General features: G+C 45.8%; 1 protein-coding gene across 1 annotated transcript in view; it reads left to right on the plus strand.

The window, feature by feature from the left end:
* The window catches only part of KIAA1549 (KIAA1549 ortholog), a 104,811-nt gene that overhangs the window by 72,376 nt on the left and 17,543 nt on the right, over window positions 1–14,892 (plus strand). The window contains exons 13-16 of the mRNA XM_019749890.2: window positions 2,988–3,193; window positions 5,773–5,996; window positions 7,030–7,183; window positions 11,922–12,233. Of these exons, the coding sequence (XP_019605449.2) occupies window positions 2,988–3,193; window positions 5,773–5,996; window positions 7,030–7,183; window positions 11,922–12,233 (896 nt within the window). The remainder of the gene's footprint in view (window positions 1–2,987; window positions 3,194–5,772; window positions 5,997–7,029; window positions 7,184–11,921; window positions 12,234–14,892) is intronic.

Consider the following 14,892-nt stretch of genomic DNA (forward strand, 5'->3'; position numbering starts at 1 on the left):
CCACATAGGCATTTTGTTGCTTGCATAGAACTCAGTTAAGAACCCTATAAAAAAAGATTCTGAGTTCATAAGCATCGTTTTTGAATTATTTTGTAATTCACATAAAAATCCTCCTTTTGTTGCCAATCGTGCTGAAATACAAATTAATGGAGGCAGGAGTTGCTTGAGAACCATTCTGGGACCTTCTGCCAGGTTGTCCTGGGACAAGTGTTTCCTCCCTGCTATTTTGACTACATATAACATCCCAGTGTTTCAAGTAATTGCCGAGCATCCATTTATAAAATAACTGAGATCATAAATGATAAATCTTATCTCTTCATTAAGGCAGATGCCCAGAGGCCTCTTTGAGGTAAAATTTTGTAAACGTAGTTGAAGTGACTAGTCATTTAGTCATGTGTTCATCACGTGCTTACTAAATGCCTGCGACGGATTAGGTGTAGGGATAGGGTGAGGAAGAAATACACGTGACGCTTGCCCCACAGGATATTAACCTGGGTCACAGGCATTAATAATAATGCAGTTTGACTTTATTTACCTAGAGATGATGATATAATGTTTCTTTAAAAATGTTCTATTGCTTGGTCATTTTAGTAATTCAGATTGCCCTCTCCTCTGCCATTCTCCATTGTTACATTATCCTGTATGTAATTTCTATCCTTTTTTTTGTTTTTATTATATTTGTAGAGAAAGGTGTTTTAATCTAAAGTCCCTGCTGGCCTTAAGGCAGGATTCACGGCATTAATCTCTGTGTATCCATTGTACTTTCCATTGGCCATTATTATACAGGTAGTTTTTTAAAAACAAAAACAAAAAATTCATAAATATGTGTTATATATAAACTTGTGTATACATATACACATTTTAAGAAAGGAACACTATTAAAATTCTAATAATATATACTGATAACAAAAGATGAATACAAGTCACGTGTGACTTCTGCAATTGCAAGAGGTGCTCAAAGTGGTTACCATCAGTATCCAGACACTTCTGATTACAGCGAACTACTGCTTGAGCAGCGTTGACCAAAGTGTCCACTTGTATACAGTTTTTTGGCACGCCCGGGATATATGACAAATAACCTCTGTTTTCATTCGTTTAGAAAGGCTGGGTTCTGGGCAGTGTGTAAGCTTGAGGGTTTTCTGTGCATCCCCTCCTTCTCCGGTTGCAGTTGGTGAATTATAGAGCAAGGATCCATGACCACACCTGGGGGGTGGGGTGGGGAGTGGACAGGAGCCAATCACAGGCCTGTCGTTCCACGGTACCCAGGCAGGCAGACAGCACGGGGCAGGGGAGGGGGGGGGGGCTTTCTTCCTTTGCCCCGTTTGTATTCCAGCCGCTTGGAGCTCCCTGCCACTCTGGTCTTTTTACCATCGTGGAGGAAGGTGATCTCACCTTTCGGTATCAGTAGTTGAAGTGCTATTCTTTGTGACATTTGCTGTCACTTTGTAAGTTTGAGTTAGCAAGGCCAGCCTATCGGCCAGTCTATCTGGTGAAGCTAATGATCTCCTTTAGGCCGTGTGCCTGCAACTTGAGGAGCTGCCACTGGATGAATGGTGGTGCTTGGCTGTGCTCGCATTGCACAGTCGAGCTCCCTCCAGACCCAGGGCAGGGGAAGAAAGCCTGAGAAGAGCTGTAATCCATAGGACTGTGCCTCCTTGCTGAGAGAGATGATGTTCATTCACGGAGTTATATATATCATCTCTATCACTGGGGACCACAAACAATTATAATTCAAATGGAGAGGAGATACTTACATGGCACCCATGTGTGTTCCTTGTATCAAATATCAGTACTGTTTCTTACCGCTTTGCTCAGCTAGTCTACCGTTTTTTGCACGGGAGAAAGCTCTGTATTTTTCACTTGGATTGAGGTTTCAAACCTCAGGCTTTTGTATGAAAACAGTTTCTGCAGGCGCTCAGTCCTTCTCTTGGCCAATAGAGCATTTAGTTTAAAGCAGCGTCCAGTGTGTGGCTTATCCGAAGGTGTGAGCTGTGAGCTGTTTCCTCTAGTCAGCCCCTCTTCATCGCTCTGTGTCTCTTTTTGCATTTTTAAAATTAAAGTTCATTAGGATTATTTCTACTGTGAAAACATTACTCATTAGAGAAAATCCTCATTACAGATAATAGAAGAAATTGGAGGAAAACCACCCTTTACACCAAGATTTTGTCTCTGTTATCATTTTAAAGTTTCTCTTCTTTTTTTTCCTACGCATTAAAAATTTGTTTTTTCTTTCCTGAAGTTCTGATTACTTTAAAAGATTCATTGTGGTAACATGCGTGCCATCAATGTACCCTTTTAATCATTTTTAAGTGTACTCTTCATCTCTTTTTAAAGTGGAAACGAATCTCCTCTAGGCAGCAGCCTTTTTTCCTTATGCCTCTTCAACTTAATTTTCTTCCTGCATCAGAACTGAAAAGCCAGACGTGCTCATGGTTAATCAACACACGTCTGTACTGCCGGTAACGGAATTTCTCGCTCTCCAAACGAGAGTGGAAGTTCAGAGCTGCTATAATCGTTTCTCTTAAAAGTTCTGTAAATTGCTGTTGACTGAGCAATTCCACATTCCTCCTTTCCTTTACCCTTTCTTAGCGAAGACTTTGAAACCCCTGTAGACAAAATGGCAAATTTGGGCACACAGGGTCGTAATGATTTTCATATCTTGTCTAACAGCATTTGTAATCTGGAATAAAGGTGAGGGAGGCAATATTGAACCCAGGCAATTGAAGCTCAGATAGTGACATGTCAAGGCCTCTGCCACAGAGAGGGGATGTGTGTTTTTGGTTAGGCGCCCATCTGAGGATTCTTTAAGGATTAATCCTTAATTTGGATTATTTGCTGTTTCTTTAGGAAGTGTGTGTGTGTGTATGTGTGTGTGTGTGTGTATGTGTATGCCGTGTGTGTGTATGCCGTGTGTGTATACTGTGTGCGTGTCTGTGTACGTATGTGTGTTTCTTTGTTTGTTCATTTGACTTTTCCCTCTGTTCCAGGGCCCCCACCACCCAGTTCAGGGAACGAGCAGCACTCGTCGGCCTCCATCTTTGAGCACGTGGACAGGGTGTCCCGCTCCTCGGAGGCCAGTCGGCGGGTCCCCAATAAGATCCAGCTGATTGCCATGCAGCCCATCCCAGCACCTCCGGCTCACCACCCCGTGCTGGCCGACCGAGTGGCAGAAACCAACAAAATTAACAAAGAGGTACTGGTTTTTATTCAAAAGTACATTAATAATAAGAAGAATGAAACCTCACCTGCCAATTTGATCAGTGCTTAAAAATGAAAGTCAAAAGGTGGCCACATAATGGTATGAGCTACTGACACGTATTTTTCGTTTTAAATATATACTTTTTTTGTTGTTTTGTTTTAGATCAGATATTGTTCAGAGGTGCGTTGGCAGATGTAAAGAGAGACCTGAGACTGTTGTCCTTAGAAAGTCTTGTTCTGGCCTGTGGCTGGTGTTTAGAAAGTTGAATTTCAGAAAAATTCCCACCATTTTCATAACAGAGGGGCTCATCGTGCCTTAACTGTACAAACAATATGATTTATCCTGAATATCTGCTTTCCATCTCGGAGTCTGGAATTTTGGCACATGCCCGTAGAGGCTGCCTAAATAACCAGCCCCCAGTAAAAATCCAGGATGTTGAGTCTCTGATGAGCTTCCCGGTAGACAGCATTTCACAGGTGTTGTCACAACTCATTGCTGGATGAATTAAGCACAGCGTGTGTGACCCCACTAGGAGGGGACTTGGAAAGCTTGTGCCTGGTTTCCTCTAGACTTCTTCCCATGTTTCCTTTCCCTTTGCTGATTTTGCTTTGTATCCGTTTGCAGTAATAACTGGGACAAAAGGCTGACTCCTATGAGTTCTCCTAGTGAATCATTGAACCTGGGGTGGTCTTGGGTCTGTAGTAGACTTTGTGACCCCTGAAAGATCTGCTCTAGTTCCAAGGATCTAGATAATTCTCACTAAAGCTCTATTCTAGTGAGTCCTGGGAGAGTGAGTTAGCTCTGCTTCCCTCCTGAGCTGTTGGGAACCAGAAGACCAGCCAGGTCACTGTTGACTTGAACTTGGGAGATTTGACCTGGGTGGATGATGAGTGGAATGAATGCTGTTTCGGACTGCACATAAGGCACCTTCATGCCTGTCTGTTTCCCGCCTCCAGGAAACACCTGCTGTTTTGAGTTCTGCCAGGTTGAAGTAATAAGTTATTGGTAGACTTGAGCCCCCATCCCCACTTTAAGGGGGATCCTTAAAGTGGACCATCTTATAGACGTCTTGTCAAGAGTTCTTAAGAGTTTCCCCTGTCCACACCTCATTGGTTCCTTGCCATGCAGGTGACCATGGGAATGTGTACCATTGGTTCAGGGTGGTGAGTGCAGCTCCTTCTCACCAATACACAGGATCCCGAGCCCTGCATGGCCCAGTCCTAGCCTGGTCCTGTGTGCCTCTGCACTTGCCACATGTAAACGCCCTGCAGTGGGCTTTCCGTCTGGAGACAGAAAGAGGAGAAGGCGCTTTCCAGGCTCGCGGCCTCACCACCCAATAACCTGCATCTCCGTTTTTTTCTTCTATTTTAAATGCAGTAGTGGGTGCATACATAGGACTAGGTAACATATGTATTGATCATAGAGCGTAATAGTAAAGTGAAAACCCAACTTAAGAGCTAGAGCATCATCAGTGTAGGCTTCATACAGCTCAACTGAAAGGTTTTCTTAGTCGGAGATTCTGGTCCACCTTCCGAGCCTATCCTGGTCTTCGTGGGAGGACCTCAGATTTTAATGAATAATGAGGTCCTGATAGAGTAAGGGGGGCTTTCTTAATTCTCCTGCTGGTCAGTTGCTGAGAACCTCATGCAGCTGACTGTCCTTCTCAAACAGTCTCAAAGAGTACGTAGCTTTGGGCTCCCTGTGGCAGAGCCTGGGATGTTTATCTTATCTTGGCCTACGGTCCTGCTCTTGCCTCCCAGTCAGATTCCCAGCTCAGTTTCCCTTCTTCCTCTCGGTGTCCATCTTGCTAAGTGCTTATAGGACAGTGGGACGCGCCCTGCTGAAAGCCAATGCCTCTCAGTCTGCACTGCACCACAGTACAGCAGAACTGTCCCTCCTCTGTCACCCGTCACCTCTGCCTGGCCCTGCACCTCACACCCTCTTCCCACACCGTTCCTCTCTTCAGATCTTACTCCTTCATCAAGACGTAGCTCTGGCCCCAGTGATGACAGGTGTCCGTACATGTGGATCCCCTCCTTGGGAAGGGGCAGGGTCTTGTGTCAGGGACCTTGGCTTGATGACACTAGATAGTTATCAGTAAGTGGCCATTCTGTTGTATAATGCAAATATCATCTTTGAATCTGTTTTAATTTAAAATTCTCTAAAGTAGTCATTACTGGGTTTTAAAGTCTCTAAAGTAGTAATTGTTTATAGAAAACATTTACTCTTTCTCAGGTCACATTATGTCTAGTCGTCAGTATCCCTCAGTATCTTCAAAGTTGTCACCGTTGTCCCAGGTTTGAGTTATCTTTGTTGGGCTCCAGGGGCCGACGCCACGACTCTCCCCCCCACCCCCACCCCCACACACACACAGGCGATGGGTGATGGCAGGTCCTCTGTGCCCCGTGTGGGTGTACCTGCCTTTGTCACACCCTTTGGGGCCTCGTGGGAGCCTAGGACAGCCTTCTAGGATACAAGGAACGTGGCAGGAAGGCCTCTGCAAAATGAGCCTGGGTCCCAGAAACCTTCGAGCACTTTCCTTACGTCTGGTTTCTCCCATCTCGCCCCCTCAGATTCAGACGGCGCTGCGGCACAAGTCGGAGATCGAGCACCATCGGAACAAGATCCGGCTCCGCGCCAAGCGCCGCGGCCACTACGAGTTCCCGGTGGTGGACGACTTGTCGTCGGGCGACACGCGGGAGCGACACCGGGTCTACCGCAGGGCGCAGATGCAGATTGACAAGATCCTGGACCCCACGGCTAGCGTGCCCTCGGTGTTCATAGAGCCCCGGAAGAGGTGGGGGTCCCAGGGCAGAGCCAGGCGGCCTCTGCTGTCTGGGCTGGGAGAGGAGGGCCTGGCCCCCGAAAACCGGTCAAAGAGGTTTATGCACAGAAAGGCTGTGTAGGCTACTGGGGGGCTTTTATCCTCCTCGGGCACCCACCTGTGTGCGGATGGGCTGCTCGCCTTCTGCATGTACTTCCAGTTGCCTCAGACCATGTCCCTGGATTTTAATCTGTTTCTTCCAGCTCAGCATTCTGAAGCGGTCGTCACCCTGTCCTGCCCAGGCCAACCTCTCCCTAGCTTCCTGGGCCTTCCATCTCTTCGCATCCGCTCTACCCCAATATCTTCACTTCCTATGCTTGGTCACCCAGGTGGATTGCTCATGTCTTGTGCCCCAGCCACACTCAGTCTTGGTCTCCGGGTCTCCCAGACCCCTGCCCCCTAATGCAGAAGCATCTTCTTAAACACTGCGGTCATTGATGTCTCTCTTTGCTCAAAACCTGTAATGGTTCCAGGTGGGGCCTGTGCTCCTATAACAGGTGGGGCCTGCCTCTCGGTTCCAGCTGCTCTCCACCACACGGCAGCGTAGGTAGGCCTGCCACTCCATTAGCTGGTGGCCTCCCTGCCCCCGAACCTTCACCTGCATTTCCATTTCTGGCCCTCCTCACACCCTCTTCCCACGTCCCTCCTGGTCTGCAGATGCTACTTGCTCTTCAAGACCCAGCTCAGGTCCTGTGTAGTCAGTGGTGAATCAGTAGCTCACACTGATCTCGCCCTTTTCTGAATGTCTGTATAACCAAATAACATCATGAGTATATATTGCCTTGTATTGTTCTCTGTTGTTCAGTGTGTGTTACTGTAGTCTGCCCAGGTAGACAGTGAGCTTCTTGGAGCAGAGACTGTGCCTGGCACATCGTTTTTATCCTGTGGGGTGTTTCCTACAGTGGCCAGCATGTCATAGGTGCTCAGAAAGTACTTAGTGTTTAGCTGATACTCCAGTGGCAGGACGGCTTGTTTCCTATGAAGATAACCTCTTTTTTCCTCATAGCTCGCGGATAAAACGTTCTCCTAAGCCACGTCGGAAACACCAGGTCAATGGCTGCCCCGGAGATGCTGAGAAGGACAGGCTCATCACCACAGACAGTGACGGCACTTACAAAAGGCCCCCCGGTGTCCACAACTCCGCCTACATTGGATGCCCAGTGCGTAATGCTGGTCCTTCCTTCTGGACTCAGTGTTGGGGGGCTCTTGGGGAAAGGAGAATAAGCAGTGGTGGCTGCTGCTGTGTGTGAAGCCAGTGGCTGGTGCTCCAAGGCCAGTTGGCTGGTGAGGTGTGTGGTTGAGTTGGGGATGGGCCACGCTGTTTAGGGGAGATGTAAGTCAAGTAAACCAGGGGGCTGCTGGGTGAGCCCTCTGGAAACATGGTGTTTTCCCTTTCCATATGCAAGCCCTCCCCTCTCAGGCTTGGAAGAGCACTTTGTAAGGTTAATTGCAACACAGAAACATCCAGAAGGTTTTTCTTCCCCCCTTGTCAGAGAGTTGTTTGGGTTTCTTGGTGATAAGAAGGATATTGAGGCTTTTGTCCCTCCCTTTGGTTCTTGGAGTACTAAAAGGTATTGTATTTGCTAATAATATGTATATATTTTATTGTAATGAGAGAATGCACTTACTCAAAGTTAAGAATTATGGAATGAAACAATTATTTCACCAGAAAGGGCACAGACAGAGATGTTTGTAGTGTAAAAGGCAGACATCGATAGCATTAAGACACACACACACACACACACACACACACACACACACACACCATTGAGTAGGGAAGAAAGGGCCAGTATTCTTGAGGGGCAGTGAAAAATACAGATACAAAGACATCTCAAGACAGAGTGAGCGCCAGCTGCACCAACTTCCACAGCCCCAGGACATGCCGTGGGCGCCCACAGCCTTGCGTCAGGGTGCAGCCCTCCCTTCCTCCTAGAAGCAAATGTACACAGCCATCCTTGTTTCGAGAGACATTAGCAAAAAACACATCCTCGGAGAAGGGGTTTGTGAAGTACGTGATCACTTTAGATAGATCTGATGAGCCAGCCACTTCTTATTTGAGTTTTATATTTTGTCTCCTAAATTACACTCCTTCCTAACATCGATAGATGCCAAATATAATTATACAAATGTGCCAAACACCATGCTGACATTGGGGCTAAATATTGAATCATGGTTATGTGACAGAGCCAGGCTTTTCCTTGGGAATTGACTGTCTTTTGTGCCCCTCATACCTGCTCGTGAGGACTGGAGAGTTTCCAGGGAGTTGGCAGGTCGACAAATTAGATTGCTTTGCCCCTCGATAGGTTTAATCCAGTCGTTTCTGAAGGCAGTGATAAAAGATAGGGGAAGCATCTCTGGCTGTTCTTACAGCAGATGGTGCTCTTGGGCTGCTGGGTTTTTGGACAGGCAGTTGGTTGTCAGCCTCTGTGGCGTTTGGTTTGTCCTTGGGGAGGGCGGTCCCCTTGGCTTCTCAGCAGAGTCACACAGGGACTTCCAGACGTTGTCGTGTGACACTAACAAATACTTAGACTTCACTTTCTTAACCAGCCAGGCTCATTCTCTCAAAGGAATCTGCAAGGGGAGGCTTTTCAGTCCTCATCCCTTCTTTTTCGTTGGATGATGGATGAGTTCCATCATCCAATGCCATTGAGTTTTCTGTAGGGAATAACTTGTATTCCGTCTTGGCTCTCTCCATCTTGCCTTCATGACCTTAAATCAGGCCTCTCCTGGTGGTCCAGACCATCCTTTTTCTCCTTGTTTTTTTTCCCCCTTAGCAGAAAGCCCGGAGGTTCCTCTTCAGCTGATGGAAAGAAACCCTTCCCCTCAGCACACCACCTCAGTCAGCCGCTTTGCCTCTGATCGCTCTATTTTTCTGAGTCTCTAAAATGAAACTTTTCCTCAGACAGACTTACTTCTTGCTTTCCCTAAAGATACTGAAATACATACTTTCAAAGATAATGCCTTTCTTGGAACTCACCTTTTCTTGAGTAGTATTTCATCTTCAAGATTATACCAGACAAACATGTTTTTGAATTATCTTGATTTTCACACTTTCCCCCTCAAAATACCGTCTCCTTGAGAGCTCATTTTTCCTAAAGTGGGAAAAAAAATATGCCTGGATTCCTTGCAAACTATTTCCTACGCAAACTATGGCCTTCACGCCAGATCCAGCCAGCTGCCTGTTTTTGTAAATAAAGTTTTGTTGGATCCCAGTCATGCCCATTCATTGGCATGTTATCTCTGGCTGCTCTTGCTACAATGGGCAGAGTTGAGTAGTTGCAACAGGGATTGCATGACTCACAAAGCCTAAAATATTTACTGTCTGACCCTTTACAGAAAATGTTTGTCAACCCGATACAATTTGTCATCCAAACCAGACACTAGTGAGAGTGAAAGGAAACTGTTAATTATTATACTGGAGCCAACAGCCATAAACTGAGATTGTCCTGGGCCAACCAGGATGTGTGGTCATGCTCTTACAACACTCTTAGACTTGCAAAGGATTGCAGAGTAGGCACCAGAATACACCATCTCTGATGACTAAAGGTGGAAAGGTTCCTATGTGTTTTTGAAGAATGACAGATGAGCATGTGTTGTGCAAAGGAAACAAACTGAATACCACAGAATTATCAGTCTGTGATTCAGGAGAGTGGAATTCAAATTCCAACTCAGGCTTCCTGGGTATATGTGCAGTTTTATAGATGACAGCGTTTCATTTTTTATTAAGTACCGTCTATATGTGAAACACTGTGCTAGATGTTGGGATACAGAAAAATGAAGACGACCTCTTCTTGCCCTGTGAGTTCTGCCTGCCTTGAAATGAGGCAACAAGAAAGAGCAAGAGGCTCTAACATCAGGGCTCTGTAGCTTTGGCCTTCTTGGCAGGACTTAAGGGACCAGTGGATTCCAAGGGAACCTTCCTTTCCACCTTCAGAACATCTCTCTCTTGCTGTAAAAGTTAAAGCTTCTCTCAACTTATGACCACGAAGAGTGAGATTGGCAGTGACTGTTGCTCTGGACGCTCCTTAAGTGTATCTAGGATGTCACCCCAGTGGAATCTCCATTTGGGCTATGGCTTCGCAGGTGGCCACACCATTCGCATTCTTGTACTACAGATAACCTGGTCCGCTCCTGGAGCCACCGCCAGGAACATCTGACCAGGAGGATGTGTTTCCAGACATGCTTTTCCGTTTCTCCACCATGAACTGTTAGGTTGGTGACACACTACTGTCCATGAAGGCTTCCCCGTCTGCTCCTCAAGGGAACCAAGAATGGGGGAAGGACATGCGTTTGGACCTTTTATCTACCCCATAAGGAAAGGGACGCAGAGTCTTTCCAATGCTACGTCATAAACCAGAGACCCCCTTTGGGGCCCAGAAGCCTTACTTAGAATTCCTAGATGACAGATGTCACTTCCTGGAACCTTTACTGGCATATTGCGGTCCTGGAGAAACAGATTTATAGGACCAGGGTGTAATGTACATGGGAGTGAAACCACCCACTCACTGTGGGGAAGGAGAGAGAGCCCCTGCCCTATCTCAGGAGGGCGGCAGCTGCTCAATAGCAGTTGTTCTGTGGGGCAGTGAGGACCCGGGAATGCCTGAGCCTCAGAATCTGCCAAGAGAATCCACAGATCTGAGTTTAAATACGAAATTTTCAGATTTTTAAAATAGTGGCTAAGTACTTTTTTTTAAAGACTGTGCAGGCCAAGCAAAACGGTCTGTGCGCTGTTTGTGGGTTTGCCAGCTTGTAGAATGGTTTTCTCTCTGCTGGGTGTTAAGCAGCTGCTACCCTGCAGTGTTTGGTGCTGGCGTGACTAACACCTGATCATCTGTCGGACAGACCATAATCATTAGGAAGCATTTTCCAGACAGTTGGCTAAGTGAAAGGATGTGTCTGCTGAACACTGTTTCTTTGTGAGAGACTCACTGATCCAGACAGATACGGGAATGTCTTCCTTGAACCCTTCAGTCGGGCGGTCCAACCAGCAGAGCGAGCAAAGCATTCTAGATAAAAGGCGTCCACCCTTCTTCACGGAGGGCATGGGGTCACTGGTCTGCTGTGCAGAACCTCTTCCGTGCGTCAGCTGCCGTGACTGTGATGTTTGGGCTTCTGGAGCCATGAAACCTGAAAGCCCTCTTCCATTGGTTCCCTGCTTTGTCCCTTACAGCTTACCTAGTGTATATATGATGGCAATGTTTGCTCAGAAGGCAGTATCAGGAAATAAGGTTTCAAAAAAAATCTTAGTTGTTACTTATAGCCCTGCCTCTTTGACATTGGGTATAGAATACAATTTAAACCTTTCTTGATGACTCATGTTACCTAGAGATACTGCCATTTGATAGCTTCTGTATAAGTAATTGTTACTATTATATTTACTGCTGTAAACAGTTGCCATGATAAATGTTAAAATTTATACACATAACAGTTGTAATGTGGTGACTTTGAACTCTTTTGGGGTTTGTCTAGGGCTAGTCTTTCTTAATAGTCGGCAGACTGCTTTAGTTTTTGTTTTCAATATCTATGGAAAGTTGACCAGCTGTTTTAGTATATAGACTCTGAGATATCATTTTTGGTTGCATAGGGGCTTTCAATTAAAAAAAAAAAAGTATACTTCCAGGTATTGAAATGCATTTCAGGTAGTTGATAGAGTTTTGCCAGACAAAGGATTGTTGAATGTTTTCACTTTTTTCTGATTCAAACATTTTTGCCACCATGGGAGGTAACGCACATTTCTCAGCTGTCATTTTAAAAAAATTCTTACGGTAAACCTTTTCCTCAGTATCAGTGAAAATTGTTAAATTCCATTTTGGCCCTAGATCGAGTTTTGTTTTCAGGTTGCTTTCAATGCTGGTGTCTGTCTGATTATTCTCTGCTTGGCTGTTTTCCCCTTTGTAGTCTGACCCCGACCTCCCGGCAGATGTGCAGACGCCGTCCTCTGTAGAGCTGGGGAGGTACCCAGGCCTGCCCTTCCCCACCCCGCAGTACGTCCCGCCCCAGCCGTCCATTGAGGAGGCACGCCAGACCATGCACTCCCTCCTGGACGACGCTTTTGCCCTCGTGGCTCCCAGCAGCCAGCCCGTCAGTGCAGCCCCCGGAGTCCCAGCCGGCCTACCCGTGAACAGCACCCCTTCCCGAGAAGAGAGACGAGCCACCCAGTGGGGGTCCTTCTACAGCCCAGCTCAGACGGCAGCGAACAACCCATGTAGCGTAAGTACAGGCCTTCTAGTATTCTCTAGTCTGGAGCTTGGTAGATTGTTCCCCTTGAATCCTTCCACCGCGTTATGCTAGCTGCAGCCACCATCATCTCTCACCAAGGTTACTGCAAGGACTTCCTCACTGTCCCCTGCCTCTGGCCTTGGGGGTAGGATGTCAGGGTTGTGGCCGACAAGTAAATGCTGTTCATTGGCGTTGATCAGGCTGCGGAGCTGAGAGACCTACCCAAGATGATTCGTATGGGTGACAGGAGGGCTGGGTATGAAGAGGAAGACATACCAGGAGCTTCTTCATTCAACCTTGAGTTCCCACTTTCCGACCTGAGCTTGTTTCCTGCTGGCCTGTACCTGTTACCTCTCCTGCTTTCAGCGCTCCTTGAATTGTTCTTTATAGGGGATGGACGAGCCTGATCTGCTAGGAAGCCTAAATAGTCCTTCGCACTTGGAAAAATAAGTTTCCATTTTCCCCCCTGAAGAACCAGTGCTCATTTTATCTTCAGATTCAGTTCTTTCCTTTACTTCAGGGAAACCTTATTTCTGAAATAATTTTCTTACTCTTATCAATTTATTGGAGGAAGAGGTAGCAATTATCTTTATATTGGCTCATCTTTGTTTTCTGTATCTACCACTTTATCTCTAATTACTTTAGATTCTTTGTCCTTTTTCTCTGCCTTCATTATGATTATCATGGGCCTTTTCTCTGTGACATTAATTTGACATTAAGCGATATCTTTTTTTTTTTTTTTCTTGCTAGTTGATTTCTTAGAGCCATAATGGCATTGTTTTGGTCCTCAAATTATTTCCACAGTCTGTGGTCTCCCATTTCAGTTCATTCTGCTGTCGCATCATCTCATCGCTGACTTAAAAAAAACAAAGAATTGCCATTTGTAAGTTCTTTTATAGTTCAAAATACTTGTCAAGAATCTGATTGGTACTTTTATTTTCTTCCAGACCGGGTTCTTTGTCTTTTACATATGTTCCTTTTTTTTGAAACGTGTATTTGTTTGTTTGCTTGTTTACTGCTGTAGTATGTTTGCCGAGTTGCCATGCTGATTTCTTTTTGTCTCGTTCCAGGTCTCTCCTACCTTCACTTTGGTTTGCTAGAATAGGGGTAAATTCACCTTAGTATTCCTTTTACCTTATTTGGGACCTGTTTCACTCTTGAGGATGGCTTCCAGTCCATGTTTCTGTAGCCTGACGTCATGGCAGAAGGGGAAGGGCAGGGCCCAGTGGGGCAGGTCCAGTCCTCCTTGGAACTTCCACTCTGCTGTCTCTTTAGTGACCTTGTTGTCTTCCGTGCCCCTACCCAGCACCCACCCACCCACCCTGCTGGAGTAACCGCATTCCTGCGAGCTTGTATTCTTTCACACCCAGACTTGGGTGGGGCAGGAGTGGGTGGTCCTTCCTGCTCTTCCTGACATCCTATTGTACTGTTTAGGGGCTCCTTCTATCCTTGTTTTTCCTTACTTCCTCCTTTCCTTCCTTTCCAGTACTGCCTAGTTAGTCAATGTCTCTCTCACTAGGAAGGTAATTCTGCACATTCTGGATGTGGGGTTTGGAGCCACCTCGTGTTGCCAGAATCGTTTGCTTTTTCCCTTGGTGACCACTTTTCTCAGTTCATAGCATGATTCTGCTCCTTTCTTGACTGGTTTGGTTTCTGCTGATGAATTTTAGCAGGAATTTTTGACAGATCTGTGTTATTTGCTCGTTGTTCAAAGGTGTTGGAGATGAATGATTCTGCGATAATGCCTTAATCTACCATCTCAACTAAGAATTCAAACACGCAGTAAGATTTTTATAAATGCTCTTATTCAGTGGATTTCTCATTGTGGACTTTTGACGTTATCCTTATGTATTTTGGTGAGAATGACAGCAACTTAATCTGGTGGAAAATGAGACTCATTGGTTGTATCTGTGAATACCTAGTATAATTTCAACGTGTTTATAAACTGGTCATAAAGATTCTGTTTTGCTGCCAGGAGGAACCTGATCACTCTTTATTTGCTTCTTCTGACTACACTGAAAACCACAGGAATGTGGGTTTCAGGGTTTCTTCAGTTACCCCATAAACCTTTATTTACCATCTGATGACATTTCTCCTTTCTGCATAAGGGTGTTAGTTATGCATTGATGAGTCAGACCACTCGATAGGTCACATTTTCTTTCCCGAGCTAAGTTAACCACCCTGGACTAGCCCTCCGAGTAGCAGGTATGGATACCTGAGCTGGGAAGACATTTACAAGCAGGCCCATCGCAGACTCCACCCACCGACTACCTTTCCTGTGCTGGTCCCCTGTTTTATACTGAATAGAATGAAGGGATGCATTAAAATGGGATTTTTATTGACACAGTTGATCGAAACCGTAAAATTCTATTTTGTCTCCCAAACTTTTATACAGATATGACCCATTTAGAGTAAATGCCTGCCATTCTGTATGTGACTTTTTAAAAAAACTTTTGTTTAAGTGTGTTTTTCCAGGACCCATCAGCTCCAAGTCAAATAGTTGTTTCAATCTAGTTGTGGAGGGCACAGCTCACAGTGGCCCATGTGGGGATCGAACTGGTAACCTTGTTGTTAAGAGCACCGTGTTCTAACCAACTGAGCTAACTGGCCGCCCGTCTGTGACTTAAAAAAAAAAAAAAAATTTCATTGG

Source organism: Rhinolophus sinicus, linkage group LG11 (assembly GCF_036562045.2).
Source record: "Rhinolophus sinicus isolate RSC01 linkage group LG11, ASM3656204v1, whole genome shotgun sequence".
NCBI lineage: Eukaryota > Metazoa > Chordata > Mammalia > Chiroptera > Rhinolophidae > Rhinolophus > Rhinolophus sinicus.